Below are 20578 nucleotides of genomic sequence, written 5' to 3' on the forward strand. Positions count from 1 at the left end.
TCAATCACACTTCTGTGAAATCAAACTGCCCACTTAGGAAGCAACACTGAGTGACAATCAATTTCACATGCTGTTGTGCAAATGGGATAGACAACAGGTGGAAATTATAGGCAATTAGCAAGACACCCCCAATAAAGGAGTGGTTCTGCAGGTGGTGCCCACAGATCACTTCTCAGTTCCTATGCTTCCTGGCTGATGTTTTGGTCACTTTTGAATGCTGGCGGTGCTTTCACTCTAGTGGTAGCATGAGACGGAGTCTACAACCCACACAAGTGGCTCAGGTAGTGCAGCTTATCCAGTATGGCACATCAATGCGAGCTGTGGCAAGAAGGTTTGCTGTGTCTGTCAGCGTAGTGTCCAGAGCATGGAGGCACTACCAGGAGACAGGCCAGTACATCAGGAGACGTGGAGGAGGCCGTAGGAGGGCAACAACCCAGCAGCAGGACCGCTACCTCCACCTTTGTGCAAGGAGGAACAGGAGGAGCACTGCCAGAGCCCTGCAAAATGACCTCCAGCAGGCCACAAATGTGCATGTGTCTGCTCAAACGGTCAGAAACAGACTCCATGAGGGTGATATGAGGGCCCAACGTCCACAGGTGGGGGTTGTGCTTACAGCCCAACACCATGCAGGACGTTTGGCATTTGCCAGAGAACACTAAGATTGGCAAATTCGCCACTGGCGCTCTGTGTTCTTCACAGATGAAAGCAGATTCACACTGAGCACATGTGACAGACGTGACAGAGTCTTGAGATGCCGTGGAGAACGTTCTGCTGCCTGCAACATCCTCCAGCATGACCGGTTTTGCATTGGGTCAGTAATGGTGTGGGGTGGCATTTATTTGGAGGGCCGCACAGCCCTCCATGTGCTCGCCAGAGGTAGCCTGACTGCCATTAGGTACCGAGATGAGATCCTCAGACCCCTTGTGAGACCATATGCTGGTGTGGTTGGCCCTGGGTTCCTCCTAATGCAAGACAATGCTAGACCTCACTTGGCTGGAGTGTGTCAGCAGTTCCTGCAAGACAAAGGCATTGATGCTATGGACTGGCCCGCCCGTTCCCCAGACCTGAATCCAATTGAGCATATCTGGGACATCACGTCTCACTCTATCCACCAACGTCACGTTGCACCACAGACTGTCCAGGAGTTGGCAGATGCTTTAGTCCAGGTCTGGGAGGAGATCCCTCCGGAGACCGTCTGCCACCTCATCAGGAGCATGCACAGGCGTTGTAGGGAGGTCATACAGGCACGTGGAGGCCACACACACACTACTGAGCCTCATTTTGACTTGTTTTAAGGACATTACATCAAAGTTGGATCAGCCTGTAGTGTGTTTTTCCACTTTAATTTTGAGGGTGACTCCAAATCCAGACCTCCATGGGTTAAAAAATTTGATTTCCATTTTTTTTTGTGTGATTTTGTTGTCAGCACATTCAACTATGTAAAGAACAAAGTATTTCAGAAGAATATTTAATTAATTCAGATCTAGGATGTGTTATTTGTGTGTTCCCTTTATTTTTTTGAGCAGTGTATATTGAGCTATATTCAAAAAATTTGAGAATTCTCAAAGTGCCGATATTCACTATAAGAATTTGCAAGCTAGCGAGATACAACTGAATTACATCCAAGGTGAAAGGACTATATTCTAATTTGTGGTCAGGACCTAAACGAGTGGAAGATGCCCAACCACCACCCCCCTACCTAATTGGCCTGAGGTGTGCCTTGGCCTCACTAGGTCGGTATGCCTGAAAAAGGGGGCATACCCTGAATGTGATGGTTGAATGACTGAATGAAGAATGGGAATGGGTGGGCAGGGGACGTCCGAATGCCGACGTGCTGCCTGGGAGAGCCAGACTGCTTAAGACAGGTACCGGCCCCTCCCACAAATCCAGGCTAGCCTGCGGCCAGCCTTAACACTTGTGGTCAGGACCTAAACGAGTGGAAGATGCCCAACCACCACCCCCCTACCTAATTGGCCTGAGGTGTGCCTTGGCCTCACTAGGTCAGTATGCCTGAAAAAGGGGGCAAAACCCACCAGTGAGGGAAGGATTGGCCTGAGGTGCTACTCTGCCAATGTACTGAATGCTTGGACCAGCTCCGCTTGTGGCTCCGGGATATACCGTACAAAGCACCCCGAGCGCCAGCGCCCCAAGTGTTTAATGATATGCACAGGGACTCCATGCTTGGACGCTGCGGATGCCGCACCGATGCGGAAAGAATGCCCCGAGAATTGAGCCGGATTCAATCCTACACTGGTCAACAGGATGCGAATATGTTTGATGAACTGGCTGGACGTCAGTGGACCAACAGGGAATGGAAGTAATGGGTCGGTGGGGCTGTGAAGACTAAGGGCCAGCAAGAGGTTGTCCAAGACTGTCACTGGACACCATGCGTTTGTGGTCTGGAAGAACTTAACTACATGGCCGGGACCTACCTGCCTTGTTTTGTTGTGAGGCAACTGCAAATGAGTTACTGCCCATCCTGACTAAATCTCCCTTGCGGAGAGCCACCGCCCCTTGTCTGGCCTGTGTCACTTGACCTGGTCTTAAAAACCCGTAAAACGCCAAGTACATCGCCGCCTTGATCACCAGGCTGGGAAGGACTCCGAATGGTGACAATGTGAGAACTTCCGACAGGCTACGAAACGTGTCCCCCTTAATAGGTCGACGGACCGACTTGACCGTGACCTGGCTTTTTTGAATGCCTCTGAGGATGGCCTTGATCGGGTGAGCTGAAAATATAGAGGGTCTGTCTGGCTCTTGAAGTGCCAAAAAATGCTGCACCCCAGCCAAATATAGCCTAATGGTGTTGTAGGATAAAGCCAATACCGAATGACAATAAGACACGAAAGCCACCATATACTTGACCTGACCTGTGTCACCTCTAGGATATGCCAACTTAAAGTTTGAAAAAACCACCCACGCTCGGCGGTACGACCGCAACGTACTGGCCGACAAAGACTTGGTAATGAGTGAACTGGCGACCACCATCAGAGAGTCTAATCCAAGACCAGCAGCCGCCAGTCCGGTATCGGGGTGCCCACTGAGTCTGCTTCTGGGTTCTGTAAGAAAAAGCGAGAAAAATCAAAACAAGATAAAGCATCAGCTGCAACGTTGCTGACCCCGTCCAAAAACAGGGCATGAAAATGAAACCCCTGTTCCAGAGCTATCCAGGTCAATCTACGCATGAAAGACATGATGAGTAACGATTTAGATCTGCCCTTGTTAATGATCTCTGCGGTCGCCATGTTGTCAGTGTGGAAAACCACCGTGTGACCCGACCACCTATGCCCCCAGACTATAGCAGCTGCCACGATAGGATAGATCTCGAACAATGCCGACATCTGAGAAACCCCGGCAACTGTAGCACGAGTGTGGGCCATGAGCCGGCGAACCAATGTGAGCCAAATATGGCCGCAAAACCTACCGAGTCAGCCGCGTCTGAAAATACGTGTGGAGAATCAGAAGTGGCCCTCGGAATAAACATGGAAATGCCGTTCCACCCACTGAGAAATCTGTCCCACATGAACAGATCTGCTCGGGCGTTCGCATTAAGATGCACTGATGCGTCCAAATCACTGGTCTGTTGTAATAAGACTAGCAATCTTGAAATGAATGATCTACCCTGAGGAATGATCCTCATGGCAAAGTATAACATGCCCTACAGAGACTGCAATTCTCTCTTGGTGCAAACCTGAGACATGAGCAAGGAACGGACACCTGATTTGATTCTGTCGAGTTTGTCTTGTGGCAGACTGGCTGACATGGCACGTGAATCCAGAGAGATCCCCAAGAACGTGACAACCTGCGCAGGCCCTTCTGTTTTGTGTTCGGCCACTGGAATGTTTAACTCCTTGAAGACCTGCAAGAGAACCTGCAAGTCAACAGGTGCCTGTGAGGGTTCTTCGATCAACAGAAAATCATCCAGGTAGTGAATGACATTCTGGCAACCCTGTTCCAACAAAATCCATTCCAGTGCCTGCGCTAACCTGTCAAACAGACTGGGGCTGCTCTAGGAACCAAACGTCAACTTGGTGGCGAAATAGTACGCATCTCTCCATTTGATGCCATGCCACTGCCAGAGAGATGGGCTAATGGGCAGCAGTTTGAACGCATCAGAGACATCTGCTTTGGACAGCCAAGCCCCCATGCCTGTCTGAAGAATGACCTGGATAGCCTGGTCTACGGAAGTATACTTCAAGGAAAATTCCTCGGACGGAATCAACGAGTTGAGACTAGGAACGTGGGAAGAATGTGGAGCAGACAAATCATAAATCAAACGAAATTTATTGGAATATTTTCCCTGCACCACCCCCACCGGGCTCACCCTCCAAGTGCAGAAAGGAGGGGACTGGAAAGGACCAATGATGAAACCCTTGTCCAGCTCAACTGCCAAGAGTGAATCCACCAGACCAGCATGTTTAGAAGCCGACTGCAAGTTGGGGCATTCATGAGTCTGCTGGGGCAAAGTGATGAGCCCAATGTGAAACCCCCGTGAAAACCCTTCCACCAGGAATGTACGGAACGGCTGAACCGGATGAAGCCGCAGCAGCTGGTCTAGTGCCTCCACATTCACCCGGCTCAGTCATGCCGGCTTCAATGTGCAGACCGTGACCGGATGTGCCCTAAAACATGTGGCACAGACATGCAGGAGCCTGCACTGGCTGAAGTTGCAGATGGCGTAGACCACTGCAAACAACACAACAAACACCACAAAACAACAACAACAAAAAAAAAAACGAAGAAAGAAAAAGAGAAGAGAAAAAAAAAAAACAACCTGTTAACCCTACGACCTGCTGCCCGTAAGCTGACAAACAAGATGACGGAATCTAAGCCCCTCCCCTTCCCCCCCAGCAGCGTGAAACAATTGAACGAAAAGCCTTCGAGGCTGACAGGGAGTATGATAGTCGTTTCCACTGACGTATGAAGCGAGCCCGAGTTTGTGTGAATCTGTGACGTGGCAGATTAATTAAAAACGAATACTGCGGGCTAAAGAACCTACAGAAGTGGTAGGTGATGTATGTAAGTATAGGATTTGTGGAAAACAGACCGTATGACGTATGACACTAGTCTACGAGATGAAACGGGGTGTGTATGTCGTGCGAGCGTGTAGCTGTATTGGCGGATGTACCTATGCTAGAGGTGTATGGATGAAGCTTGGTGGATAAAGTTTTTTTTTTTTTTTTTTTTCTTTATTTGAACAAACCACTCTTCTTTTTTTTTTTTTTTTTTTTTTTACTTTATTTAACAATCCACTTGTGCCCTTTTTTTTTTTTTTCTTTATTCGAACAACCCACTCTTTTTTTTTTTTTACTTTATTTAACAATCCACTTGTGCCCTTTTTTTTTTTTTTTCTTTATTCGAACAACCCACCCTTTTTTTTTTTTTTTTTTTTTTTTCCGTCAAACTGCCTGATGTGCGAACTATGTGTCTAAGGTATGTATGTAGTGTATGTGATGAGTGTCAAACGTGCACAAGCAGCAACCTTGTGAGTAATCAACTCAGTAATGGCACCAGGACCCAGCTGCCAGAGTTTAACCTGCTGAGCCCAGATGACTCGCAGCTCGTCATGTATGAACTTAGATACAGGTTATGCTGAGACAGGCAATGAGCTCCAACTATGTGACAATGCTGCCCATTGGTGCCAAAACTAGAATTGCATGTGCCTGAACGCAGTGAGGAGAAGCGATCCTCCGGCACACTTCCCCCTCTCTACACACCCTCCTACCCTCCTCCACGTTGCCACGCTCCCCAAACAAACCAGTTATCTTGGAAAACGACCTGAACAGCTTGCAGACTGAAGTGAAAGGTACACCCGGCTTCTCTGAGATCCGACTCGTGCAGGACGCTTGCTGATGACGTCACACCCGGAAGTAGCAGACGTCCGAATGCCGACGTGCTGCCTGGGAGAGCCAGACTGCTTAAGACAGGTGCGGCCAGCCTTAACACATATCATTCACACCAGTTGGCGAGACACAATTAAACTATGCCAAGGTGGATATACTGCATACCAAAGAAATACATACTGTTCATTCTCCAACAATTACTGTGCATTTGCAAATAATTATTTTTAATTATGTTTACCAAGTATTTTGCATTTTAATTTGCATTTCTATTTGTATTATAGGACATGATATCAGCCGCAAGGGCCCCACGAATTAACAATATATATTATTAAGTGTGCACATATGGTTATTACAGGAGGATTGCCATACAGAGACGTATATATTATAATCCTTTTAATAACCATGTTTAACTTTCAGCTGTTGGTTGAAGGATTATTTACAAAAGATAGACATATGCAAAATTATTATTTTTGCTTTATGGAAATAATACCAGTTCTGATTAAATAGTAAAAATATATATATATATATATATATATATATATATATATCTTTCTGTGCTAAACTGCTGGTGAGTGAGAGTGCTAATTGTTCACAGTATAGATATTTAACTCTTTTGTCTGACTTTGGGCAGTCAGCCAGTTAGAGCACCCACACATCCATACATCAGTTAATGGAAAACCACGGATTTTTGTGATTCTTAAATATAAATAAAGCCCACCTGGTTTATAGTCTGGGGGGTGTCCAGATATGCTTACATATTACACAAAGCTAAGGTTAAAAAGGAGATGTTTCATGAAAACAACCCCTGTATATAAAACCTATGGATCTCGTAAAGCTGGGTTACCAAAGAGAAACGCCCTCTATGAGCCAAACTGGAGAGTCTTTGAGAGGAGCTCCCATTCTGGTAGACTCAAGGCTTGCTTGTATTACAATGCTTGGCCATTCCTGGCTGACCACAGCTTCCGGTAAAATCCGTTCTGATGAGACAACCCCTCTAGGCTAATCTTACAGTACATGTCATAATAGCAAAAAGAAATCCACGCACTTGTACTCTAAATGATAATTTCATGCCATAGAGACACTTCTAGTCTAGAAGGAAACTTTTGATAAGCAAAAATCTAACAGACTTTTGCATTTTAAGGAACATTCTCAGACTTGTCTACAGTAGTGTAACTTCACTGGGTCCCAATGCAAAAACGTTAAAGGGGTTGTGTCACTTTAGTAAGTGGCATTTATCATGTAGAGAAAGTTAATACAAGGCACTTCCTAATGTACTGTAATTGTCCATATTGCTTCCTTTGCTAGCGTGATTCATTTTTCAATCACATTATAAACTGCTCGTTTCTATGGTTACGACCACCCTGCAATCCAGCAGTGGTGGCCGTGCTTGCACAATAGGGTTGGCCTCTGGTGGTAGGTACCGTGGAAGTACACATTGGATGGTGCTTTTTTCTATAGTGTGCAAGCACGGCCACCACTGCTTGCAGGATGGTCGCATCCATGGAAACGAGCAGTGTATAATGTGATGGAAGAATAAATACAGCCAGCAAAGGAGGCAATCTATGTATATAAAAAAAGGACGTATGTGTGTATGTATGTATGTATGTATCGCGAAAACTCAAAAATGCAACCATCTATTTCAACGAAACCTGGTATACACATCCCTTGCTACCTGTAAAGAAATCTTGCGGAGGTCTTAGATCTCTGGGACGTACCGTTCCCGAGATAGTCCCAAAAAATTACCTGCATTAGCCAATAGAAGCCTGCAAGCCTTTCACTTAAATCCTAACTGCCATTTACATGGTCACATGTCCCTTATTAGCCAATAGAAGCTCGCAGGTCCTACTCCAGGTTGCCATAACAACTGATCACAGGTTTTAGCAGTTCGCAGGTCCTTAAATATTCAGTCATATGACGTATGACGGCACAACTACACTGCTACATGCATGGGGGCAGGGGCCACTATTAAAAGGACAGCCGCTGTAGAGTTCACTGTTAAAGGGGCGGTGCTGTGGAGTTCCCTGTTAAAGGGGCGGGTGCTGTGGAGTTTACTGTTAAAGGGGCGGGCACTGTGGAGTTCACTGTTAAAAGGGGGGGCGCTGTGGAGTTCACTGTTAAAGGGGCGGGCGCTGTGGAAGTCACTGTTAAAGGGGCGGTCACCGTTAAAGGGCCGGTCACTGTGAAAGCCGCTGTTATTTAATATAAAATTGCAATAAATAAATACCCGAGCAACGGGTCATAAGCTAGTATTGATAATAACAATACATTAGTAAGTGCCTTGTATTAACTTTTTCTACATAATAAATGCTATTTGCTGAAGTGACAACCCCTTTAACAGTAGTACCCCCCCCCCCCCCCCCCCCCCCCCCGTACACACACATACAAACACTCCAACTTCATGCGCAGTTTATAAAACTGGTTTTCAAGCCCAGCTGCAGTCTTTGAACCTCATATATGCTATTGGCCCTGCCACAATGATGTCAGTGCAAAAGAGTATTATAGTTTTACCTAGGAATCTGATTAGTGCACACAATGATATGATGACAGTGATGCCAAAGCACCTGGATATTATACTCTGAAAGAATAGTACAAGAAAAATATTACACTATAGGGATAATAAATCTAGTGATGTCCCAGTACATGCTTAATAAACTATGGAGTCATTGTACATGGATAATATACACCGTGAAATCACAGTACAGGGATGATAGACACAGTGAAATCTTATCACAACCTGCAATCTTGCTAATCACAAAGATATTTTTAATGTGCTGCCAATTTCATTTCAAATTGACTCCATGAAAACAGATTTGAGAAATACACGTGAGTAAATAAGCAACAGTTGGGTGTGGTGAACAGGATATATCATAGGAGCTGAACACAAGATTGCTTCATTGTCAATTTGTTTCCAAGACTGAGAACAGTCCCTCAGTTGCCTTGTATCCATTCTCGAGGATATCTTCATCATGCCTGTATTCACGCTGTACACTAATATATGTCACAGCGCAATGCCCCAGACCATCATGACTGACTTGTGGAAGCTTTTTGAACAGACATTGGATGTACCAGCTCAGGTAATACATACCTGTTTTTATTTTTTTTAACTGCCATACTTAAAGGGTATTTATCATGTAGACAAAGTTAATACAAGGCACTTACTAATGTATTGTGATTGTCCATATTGCTTTCTTTGCTGGCTTGATTCATTTTTCAATCGCATTATACACTGCTTGTTTCTAGTGGTTACAGCCACCGCTGCCTATGCATGGTCCCACCACCTGATGCATTTTCCTATAGTGTTCAACCACGGCAAAGTGGTGGCCATAACTCCTGGAAACAAGCAGTGTATGGAAAATCACAATACATTAGTAAGCACCTTGTGATAGTAAGTGCCTTGAATTTATCATGAGGGGAAAATTTTAAGTCAGTTTTACTTGAGTCTGTGTTGGAGTACTTTACGCCACATTTATCAAATGTTTCATGTTACTTGATAAATTTGTCTTATCCTTACACTTGTGTAGAAAAGCTCCTCCAGTCTTTCTACTCCACCCTCCTCCTGGAGTGAAATTGCGACTTAAAAAAAAAAAAAGTCTTAATGAGTGAAACTCATTAACATAGCTAAACCCACCCACATTACAAAGTGGTGCAAAATGCAAATCAGTTATTTGAGAAGGCAGTGGCACTCGTCATAGTGCTGCGAGCTTCTTGCTGCTTTCCCTAGGCTGAGAGACGACATACTGCCTTCTCACTGCTTACCAAGCACAGCGTGGTACATTGTAAAGTAGCTGTGCTTGGTATTGCAGCTCACTTCTATGGGGCTGAGCTGCGCCTAGGCCACATGACCGATGAACATGTTGTCAGTTGGCCTAGGGAAAGTAGTGAGAAGGCTGCAGCTCTACTGAGAGCCCCGCTGCCTCCTTAAACAGCTGATCGCAGGGGTCCCGGGTGTTAGACCCCCTCCGATCAGATACTGATGACCTGTGCAGGCGAAAAAGAGGAGACCACCCAGACTCCAGGAAGAGCTATTAAATCTCTTGATTGCCCTACAAACCTCCTGGAAGAATGCCCTCTCAAAACATTTTCTGTGCATGGCACTGGGATGCTACATCATTAGACTCAGCCTCGGGACACAATTTTGGGCTATTTGTTTTAGTCCCTGCAGCAGGAACAATCTTTCTGCCGGCAGTACCCTTCTACTTACAACACCAGCATTTCTTTGGTTTTTTTACTTTATGGGCCAAGTAGAGGGCAGGAAGGATCAGGGAAGCCATAAGCAAATCCAGAGGACTGATAGTCTTGGGAGCTGCCTGCTTGTGTTCTGTTTTCAGAGGCAGAGGAGGAAGCTCTTTGCCATCTTCTCAGATGGCTGCAGACTGTTTGCAGGAACCAATGTGAAAATGACCATGGAGAGACCAACTTTTCTTCCAGTCTCTTCAGGGATATTCCTCAACATGCCTAGAGCTATTTTCCAGGAAGCATTGGGAGGAACTATTTTCCCGGTGTATGGTAGGTGAAATATGATTGTTGCTATGGACAATCGAGCAGTCAGCCAACAAATGAGAAAATGTGTGTTGATTAGAGATGAGTGAATTTTTCAAAAATTCTATTCGGTCGGTTCACCAAATTTTCCGAAATGATTCGAATTTATTTGCGGCGATTTAAAAACAGCTATTTCTTGGCTGCAGAGAGCCTGTATAGTGGTGTAGAACACTATGCCTTGCAGTAACATGCATAGGGAGTCTGCTGTGGTACTGAAACAATACTGTGAGTCTCCCTTTGAATCCAGAGGAAAAAAAGAAGGCTGGTTTGAGAGCTGCATTTATACAAGCAGGCAAATAGCGCGAGTTTGTGAGCGTTCGCGCGTTTGAGTTCAAGTGTGTGTTTGTATTAAGTGTGTAACTTTAGATTACGTGAGGGAGTATCTGTGAGAGCTAAATTATTTGTGTGCATTGCTGAGTGGCTATGCCTGACTATAATGTGACTTGATTTGCTGCCAGGTTTATTGCATAGCAGCCGAGAGTATACTCTGATTAAATTTAATTTGTCTTCCTTCTCCAGGGTGTTGACCAGGTGAGTAATTAGGGTGAGGCTGTCTAATTAGGAGAAGTTAAATAGCCAGCTTTGAGGGCAGCTCAGTCCTTTGAATCCATAGGAAAAAAAAGCAGGCTGGTTTGAGAGCTGCATTTATACGAGCAGGCAAATAACACGAGTTTGTAAGCGTTCGCATGTTTGAGTTCAAGTGTGTGTTTGTATTAAGTGTGTGACTTTAGATTACGTGACTTGAGATTCAGGGACTTTAGGAGGGGACTACAGTAAGTTAGATTCTTATCACTGCACTATATTGTATTTTTCTCTTTCCCTTGCTTAATCCTCATTTAGTGTGTGTTCCATTATTGACAGCGCAGTCCAGTGCACATCTTGTCTAAAGTATGCAGTCCTAGAACAGCTGTTTCAGGGTGTATATCTTTGTTCAAAATGTGAGAAAATTGCCCGTTTGGAATCGCACATTGAGTATCTAAACGGGCGGATTTCAACACTGAGAAGGGTTGATAATTTGGAAAACAATAATTGCTTACTGGTAATTGTTTTTCTCGATACCCATGATGGCACCCATGCGAGGAGGACCTCCCATCCGGGACAGGAAACCTGAGGATATAAAAATGTTCACACCTCCACCACACCTCAGTGATTGCGATTACCAGTTTACAGGAAAGGGTCTCCAAGAATAAATCCTGTAATGGCTCAAAAGGATGCTGGGATAGGGCCGTAAGGACTGAATTAAGGTCCCACGGAGGAGTAAGGGGCCGCAACGAGGGATGAGCTCTGGAAGCGGCATTCAAAAATCTCTTTACCCAGGGGTGATCGGCTAACCTGCAGTCAAAAAAATAACTCAGTGCTGCCACCTGGACTTTCAAGGTGGAAGCCTTAAGCCTCTTTTCTAAGCCCACTTGTAGAAAATCTAGAATCCTAGGTATTTCAGGCTCCTTAAGGGGGTCAGGAGTGAAACCCAGGAAGGTGGGGGAAAAAAAATAGACTTTCAGGTATTTATTGACCGTGGATTCTTTCCTGCTCTTAAGTAGGGTGGACACCACTTTGTCTGACAGGCCCCTGTCTAGCCAGATGTTCCTCTCAACCTCCATGCTGTCCACTTTAGAGTATCCTGGTCGGGATGGAAGAGGGGACCCTGAAAGAGAAGAGGCTAAGAGAAGGGAGGGAGGGAGGCTAACCTCAGGAGCGCTGAAAACCAAGCCCTCTTGGGCCAATATGGAGCTACTAGGACTATGGATGCCCTTTCCCGTCCTACCTTGTATAACACCTGTGGGATGAGACAAAAGGGAGGGAAGGCATAGCCATCCTCCGGGCTCCAATCCTGAGCCAGAGCATCCACTGCTGTTGGGTAGTCTAGATGGTTGAGAGATAAAAAATCTTTCTGTTTTCCTGTTAGAACGGGACACGAAAAGGTCTATCAAGGGGACCCCAAATACCTGGACTATCTGAGAAAAGGACTCGTGGTTCAGACACCACTCCCCCTGTCTACCCGGCTCAGAAGGTCTGCTATGGAATTGTCTTTCCCTTTCAGGTGGACTGCTGAAAGAAAGAGGCTTCTGTCTTCCGCTACCCTGAAAATATTTTGGCAGAGGAGGAGGAGAGAGAGACGGGACTCTTGTGTCCCCCTGACGATTTATGTAAGAAACCGAGGTGGAATTGTCTGAGTAAAGGAGCAACGTTTGGTTTCTTAGCTATGGCAGAGCTCTGAATAGGGCCATCTGAGCTGCCTTCAACTCCTTGAAATTGGAAGACTGTCTTCTGGTCGTTAGATCCCATCTCCCCTGCTAACATCTGTTGTCTGAATGTACGCCCCATCCCCAGGGACTGGCGTCTGTCGTTATAATGGTCTGTGTCTGATAAACCCACGGGTTCCCTATCGACAGATGATCTGGGGACATCTACCATATCAGAGACGCTCTTGCTCTTGAGGACAGATGGAAATTCTGATCTAGTGATTCCTGAGACCCGTCCCATTTGTACAAAATGTCTGTCTGCAGCTCTCGAGAATAGAATTGTGCATAGGGAACTGCTGGAATGGCTGACATAATTTGACCTAGAACTGCCATAGCCTCCCTGAAAGAGCATTGGTAGGATAGGAAGAGATCCCTCGTCACCTCTATTGTCTTGGCCACTTTGTCTGGAGGAAGGAAGCTTCTCTGAAGTCTGGAGTTTAACTGTATTCCCAAAAATACACAGCTCTAAGAGGGGGTTAGACATGACTTTTTGCAGTTTATATTCCACCTCAGACTCTGTAGAGTGTCGCATACAAATAAAATGTCTTTCCTGAGTTGTTCTTCTGAATGGGAAAGAATCAAAGTCGTCAAAATATGGTACTAGAGAGATGTTGTTCATTCTTAGAAATGCAGCGACCTCTGCCACGATCTTGGTAAAGACCCTTGGGGCTTGAGAAACTCCAAAAGGGAGAGCCTTGTATTGGAGATGCCACCATTCCCTTTTTTCCCAAACTGCTGTACGTAGAAATTTCCGGGAGTTCGCCTGTATAGGGACGTGGTAATAAGCATCCTCCAAATCCAAGGTCGCCATCCAACACCCCTGGGAAAGGAGATTCACCATGGATTTTAATGTCTTCATCCTGAATCTCTTCTATCTCAGAGATTTGTTCAGAGACTTGAGATTCATGATCAACCTGAAGGAGCCATTGGGTTTCCTTACAAGAAACAAGGGGGAATAAAATCCCTTGCCTCTTTCTGCACTGGGTACCACTTCCATTACTCCTTTATCCAGGAGAGTAAGTACTTCCTTTCCCAGGGCTTCTCTTTTTTCTCTGTCTTGGGGACAGACGGTCCGAACAAATAAATCTGCAGGTAAGGACTAGAATTCTAGCCGGAACCTACTTTTTATCACATTCAGAATCCAACCATTTTTTGAGATTGTGCTCCAGGCCAGCAGAAAATAAGCAAGTCTTCCTCCTACCTGGCTTCTGGCGTCATTGGGACTTATACTTTCCTTTATTATCACTGGATTTGAAGAGAAAACCTCCCGACTTTCTGGGAAATCTCTCTCTCTCCCCTGGACCTCTGTTTACTTTTTTGATTCTTAAACCCTGATTGGCGCCCTCGAAAAAAAGGTCTTTTTTGTGGAGTAGGTAACCTCTTTTTATTGTCTGAGGCCTTCTCTAGAATATCATCTAGCAAAGACCCAAACAGCCTAAGGCCTTCGCAAGGAAGGGAGCAAAGGCGGGCTTTAGACCCTTGATCCCCCCTCCAGGGTCTTAACCAAACTGTACGCCTGGCAGCATTGGAAAGGGTGGCAGCCCTAGCGGAAAATCGGACAACATCTGTGGAGGAGTCGGCCAGAAAGTCTGCTGCTTTGTGGAAAGTCGGGAGGGAAGCTAGTAAATCCTCCCTAGGGGTTTTATCCCTAATATGGGATTCCAATTGGCCCAACCAGAGTTTTAGGGATCTAGAAACCCATGAGGCTGCAATAGCGGGTCTGAGGCTGGTGGACGCTCTTTCCCAAGATCTACTGAGGTACACGTCCGATTTTTTTGTCTAGCAGGTCATTCAGGCCCCCCAGATCCTCAAAGGGGAGATCTGCTCTTTTTGCTATTTTAGCCACAGGAGCATCTACTTAAGGGGCTTTATCCCAGACGCGGGTAATTGAATCTTCAAATGGATATTTACGCTTAACCGAATTGGGTTCTTTTAAGTCCTCTAGCTGCATCATGGATTTAACAGCTTTCAACAGGGGTTCCATGTCTTCAAGGGGAAAAAAGGACTTTCCTGCAACATCTTGATCAGAGGAAGAGATGTCAGAGGAGAGCTCCCCTGATTATATAACTTCTTCTACGTCGGACAGATCTGACTTTGGATTGTTTAACGGGGGATTTGCGACGCGAATGCATTAACGCCTTTAATGAAGATCTTACCTCAGATTTGACCAAAGCCTTAATAGATTTGGACAGGCTCTGCGATTCCTCCATTACCAATGCATGTCTGGCAAAGAGGTTTGGTCTCAGGAGGAAGGTAACAGCACCCTGCATCCCCCACACTCCTTGTGCTTGGACTTTTCTGACACCTTTTTAGGAACCTTGGGAATCTGCAGTAAACAATAACACAAACCACCAATAAATTAGGGGAAATACGGATGGATCTTACCCCCAGCGGTTGTCCCCCACTTCTCAGGACCAGTACCGGACTAGAAGGCCTCGAGGGTTGACTGGGGTCGGCGCGACCTGAATCCACAGGTTCTGCCATCTTCTGTTCGGATTCTTTGCTTGTAGGCTGGCTGTCCCCTCCTGCTGCCGCATTTGTAACGCGCCTCAGCTTCCTCCTGTCTGATTTTTTAAAACCGCACCTAATCCTGGTACTTCCGGGTTCGTGACGTGCTAGAAGTTGCGTGGCCTGCGCATGCGCAGTGGCCATCTTGGAGAAGGGCCGTGCTGCCTCTGGATAGTGTCTCGGCAACTACTGCACGCCGGACCCCCACCCAGGACCAGGGACCTCTGTAACACGGCCACAGCGGTCCCTCCAGAGGCCAGGAGGGCACAGGAGGGAAGCAGTCTTTGGCAGTTGCTCCCCCAGGAGACTTACACTGCCCGGGATGCGTCCATTGCGGTGTACGGACCTGGATCTCCCCAGGCCCTGGGAGGTGAACTTGGTAAGGATCCTCAGGATCTCCCATCCGGAGGACAGGAAACCTGAACTGAGGTGTGGTGGGGGTGTGAACATTTTTATATCCTCAGGTTTCCTGTCCCGGATGGGAGGTCCTCCTTGCATGGGTGCCGTCATGGGAGAGGGGAAAAGAGTTTGCTGCTCACTGAGCAAGCATTCTATGGGGTAGATGTGGGGGAGGGTGGTAGCTAGGAGGCTCAGGAAAGTGAGGTAGCTAGCTGGGTAACAGTTAGAAAGCGGGGTAGAGGGAAGAGTGCCAGGGAGGCTAGCCCTGATCTGACACACCCCAACAAGCTTGCATGGTTGGCAGATGAGGGGGATGTCAGTTCAGGGAGAGCACTGCTGCAGCCGGGACCAGGAGAGCAGGGCAGGCCAGACAAGTGCTGGTAGTTGGAGACTCAATTATTAGGGGTACAGATAGGGCAATCTGTTACAAAGACCGGGATCGTCGAACGTTGTGTTGTCTTCCTGGCGCTCGAGTTCGACACATCGCGGATCGGGTTGACAGATTACTGGGATGAGCTGGAGAAGATCCAGCGGTCATGGTCCATATCGGAACCAATGGCAAAGTTAGAGGTAGGTGGAGCGTCCTTAAAAATGATTTTAGGGATTTAGGTCAAAAGCTTAGGGCAAGGACCTCAAAGGTAGTATTTTCCGAAATACTACTGATACCACGAGTCACACAAGAAAGGCAGCGGGAGATTAGGGAGGTTAACAAGTGGCTCAAGAACTGGTGTAGGAAGGAGGGGTTTGGGTTCCTGGAGAACTGGGCCGACTTCTCTGTTGGCTACAGGCTCTATCGTAGGCTGTACCTCAATGGGGAAGGGGCAGCTGAAGGCTAAAAGGTTGGAGGAGAGTTTAAACTAGGGAGTGGGGGGGATTGTAATTACGTTACAGGATGGGAAGTTAGTGCAGATAGAGACCGGGGGCAAGGTAATTGGACTGGGGGAGAAATGGAAGGAGGGACTAGAACAGCTCAGAAGGAAAAGTGTAGGGTACAAAATATACATTTTGTGTTGCTGAATCCACACCATGTCTTTTTTAATGGGCAATAGGAAATACACTCACCTAAAGAATTATTAGGAACACCATACTAATACAGTGTTGGACCCCTTTTGCCTTCAGAACTGCCTTAATTCTACGTGGCATTGATTCAACAAGGTGCTGATAGCATTCTTTAGAAATGTTGGCCCATATTGATAGGATAGCATCTTGCAGTTGATGGAGATTTAAGGGATGCACATCCAGGGCATGAAGCTCCTGTTCCACCACATCCCAAAGATGCTCTATTGGGTTGAGATCTGGTGACTGTGGGGGCCATTTTAGTACAGTGAACTCATTGTCATGTTCAAGAAACCAATTTAAAATTATTCGAGCTTTGTGACATGGTGCATTATCCTGCTGGAAGTAGCCATCAGAGTATAGATACATGTTCTCATTCTGTTTACGCCAAAGTCAGACTCTACCATTTGAATGTCTAAACAGAAATCGAGACTCATCAGACCAGGCAACATTTTTACAGTCTTCAACAGTCCAATTTTGGTGAGCTCGTGCAAATTGTAGCCTCTTTTTCCTATTTGTAGTAGAGATGAGTGGTACCCGGTGGGGTCTTCTGCTGTTGTAGCCCATCCGCCTCAAGGTTGTGCGTGTTGTGGTTTCACAAATGCTTTGCTGCATACCTCGGTTGTAACGAGTGGTTATTTCAGTCAACGTTGCTCTTCTATCAGCTTGAATCAGTCGGCCCATTCTCCTCTGACCTCTAGCATCCACAAAGCATTTTTGCCCACAGGACTGCCGCATACTGGATGTTTTTCCCTTTTCAAACCATTCTTTGTAAACCCTAGAAATGGTTGTGCGTGAAAATCCCAGTAACTGAGCAGATTGTGAAATACTCAGACCGGCCCGTCTGGCACCAACAACCATGCCACGTTCAAAATTGCTTAAATCACCTTTCTTTCCCATTCTGACATTCAGTTTGGAGTTCAGGAGATTGTCTTGACCAGGACCACACCCCTAAATGCATTGAAGCAACTGCCATATGATTGGTTGACTAGATAATTGCATTAATGAGAAATAGAACAGGTGTTCCTAATAATTCTTTAGGTGAGTGTATGTGGTATATAAATTACACACATAAATCAGGGTTCATAGTTCCTTGTAACCCCAAAAGGTCTTAGGGGATCTCCATAGTTCTCGGTCCATAGTCTGTAGGAAGGAGGCTGGCCCTCAGGCTTCTCCAGCAGCCCCAGTGACGGTTCAGTCCATCACACAGTCTGTTTAGAAAGGCTCACCAAAACCGGAGAGGGGGAGGGGTCTGCCTTTATGTAAAGTCCTGTCTAAAGCCCACACTCCGGGAAGATATAAGTGAGGGACATGAACATGTGGAGTCACTGTGGGTAGAGGCAAAAACAATAATAAATTACTAATAGAAGTTTTATTATAAACCACCTAATATACCAGAGTCCACAGAAAATCTGCTACTAAACGAGATAGACGAGGCAGCAAATCATAATGAGGTGGTTATTATGGGGGACTTTAACTACCCAGATATAGACTGGGAAACTGAAACTTGGGTGTTCAGGACCTGACTAGAGGGACGGTCATACTGGACTTAGTATTAACCAATAGACCTGACAGAACAGATGTGCAGGTTGGGGGACACCTGGGAAAAAGTGACCATAAAGTAATAACCTTCCAATTATCATTCAAAGGAGTGTTTCTTCAGGGAGGAACAAAAATACCAAACTTCAAAAAAGCTAAATTTAGCCAACTAAGAGAGGCCATAGGCCTAACTAACTGGGACAAAGTCCTCAAAAATTAAAAAATACAGCCACAGAATGGGATATTTTTAAAAGCATCCTAAAATCTAATTGTGAGAGGTACATACCTTATGGGAATAAAAGGTTAAGGAACAAGATAAAACCAATGTGGAAAATAGAACTGTAAAGAAAGCAATAAATGACAAAAAGAAAGCATTTAAATCACTAAAACAGGAGGCTAGCGAGGAAGCACTGAATAACTATAAGGAAAAAAATTGAGTATGTAAAAAACAAATAAAAGCACCCAAACTACAGACCGAGAGATTAATTGCCAAAGAGACCAAAACTAACCCTAAAATGTTTTTCAATTATATAAATGGTAAAAAGTATAAATCTGAATGTGTCAGCCCTCTACAGAGTAATGAGGGGGGATTTGCAGAGAGCGATGAGGAAAAAGCAAAGCTATTTAATATTTTTTTTTCTCCACTGTATTCACTAAAGAAAATAAACTGTCAGATGAAATGCAGAATGTAAAAGTTAAAGGATAACTGTCACATTTAGACCCTAATTTCAATTTTCATATATGTAGTTGCTAATAACATGATATTCCAGAATCAGTTACTATTAGACTGACTTACCCCATATTTAATAAGATTCAGCCCTTAGCAACCAGTCTGCATAAAAATGTAATTTCACTATTCAGTTAAGATGGCCGCCACTGCCCTCACCCTGAGGCTAATCCCGCCTGCTTTCACTAGCCAGTAACAATAGCCCCCCAAAAGTGTCAGTAACCAGAGCCCTCCCCCCTAAAGGGTTAATCTCGTGCAGCACAGAGGGGTCCTCTTACCACATGTTGCTTTCATTTATACACTGAGCAGATGGCAGATCTCCCTTCCCTGCTCTGCGCTGATTCGGCTCTGCATCCTCCAGCTCTGCTGAGTGAGGGAGTGTCTGCCAAGTGCAGGGACATGGAGAAGTGCACACAGCCCAGGCACTGTTATCAGCTGCTGGGGAGAACCTGGCTTTAATCATTTACCTACAGTCCCTGGCTGTCTGTAATCTGACCTTGCAGGCTGCGTGCTTCTGCGTCCTCGGAGGACGGACCTGCATAGCAACCTGATTTTAAGCAGAGGTAAAAGTAGGCAGTAGAGGGAACTAAACTGTTGAATTAAGGGGTAATTGAATACACAGTGAAAAGGTGAAATAGGGCCACCAAGGAGATATTAATCACCACAATCCAATACTCCAAAAAAAAAAAAATGACCGTTATCCTTTAATTCCCCATTAAAAGTGCCCTGTCTGACCTAGGAAGAAGTACAGCGGCATCTTAAAAAGATTAAAATAAACAAATCGCCAGGACCAGATGGCATACATGCCCGTATCCAAAGAGAACTAAGTAATGACATAGCCAGACCCTTATTTCTGATGGTTAAGGACTCTATACTGACAGGGAGTATTCCACAGGATTGGCACATAGCAAATGAAGTACCAATATTCAAAAAGGGTCTAAAAACAGAGCCTGGAAACTATAGGCCGGTAAGTTTAACATCTGTCGTCGGTAAACTGTTTGAAGGTTTTCTAAGAGATGCTATCTTGGAGTAACTCAAGGAAAATAAGCAAATAACGCCATATCAGCATGGCTTTATGAGGGATCGGTCATGTCAAACTAATTTAATCAGTTTCTATGAGGAGGTAAGTTCTAGACTTGACAGCGGCGAATCAATGGATGTCATATATGTGGACTTCTCCAAAGCATTTGACACTGTACCGCATAAAAGGTTAGTATATAAAATGAGAATGCTTGGACTGGGAGAAAATGTCTGTATGTGGGTAAGTAACTGGCTCAGTGATAGAAAACAGAGGATGGTTATTAACAGTACACACTCAGATTGGGTCACTGTCACTAGTGGAGTACCTCAGGGGTCAGTATTGGGCCCTATTCTCTTCAATATATTTATTTATGATCTTGTAGAATGCTTGCACAGTAAAATAAAAATTTTTGCAGATGACACTAAACTGTGTAAAGTAATTGACACGGAAGAGGACAGTATACTGCTACAGAGGGATCTGGATAGATTGGAGGCTTCGGCAGATAAGTGGCAGATGATGTTTAACACTGACAAATGTAAGGTTATGCACATGGGAAGGAATAATGTAAGTCACCCGTACATACTGAATGGTAAAACACTGGGTAACACTGACATGGAAAAGGACCTAGGAATTTTAGTGAACAGCAAGCTAAGCTGTAAAAAACAGTGTCAGGCAGCTGCTGCCAAGGCCAATAAGATAATGG

The 20578-nt window shown here is 45.4% G+C and overlaps 1 protein-coding gene across 1 annotated transcript in view; it reads left to right on the forward strand.

The window, feature by feature from the left end:
- Positions 1 to 8719: 8719 nt before the first annotated feature.
- Positions 8720 to 20578, forward strand: part of LOC120988737 (macrophage migration inhibitory factor-like) — a 33258-nt gene continuing 21399 nt past the window's right edge. The window contains exon 1 of the mRNA XM_040416385.1: positions 8720 to 8917. Within this exon, the coding sequence (XP_040272319.1) occupies positions 8810 to 8917 (108 nt within the window). The 5' untranslated portion in view covers positions 8720 to 8809. The remainder of the gene's footprint in view (positions 8918 to 20578) is intronic.

This window comes from Bufo bufo, chromosome 2 (genome assembly GCF_905171765.1).
Source record: "Bufo bufo chromosome 2, aBufBuf1.1, whole genome shotgun sequence".
Classification (NCBI taxonomy): domain Eukaryota; kingdom Metazoa; phylum Chordata; class Amphibia; order Anura; family Bufonidae; genus Bufo; species Bufo bufo.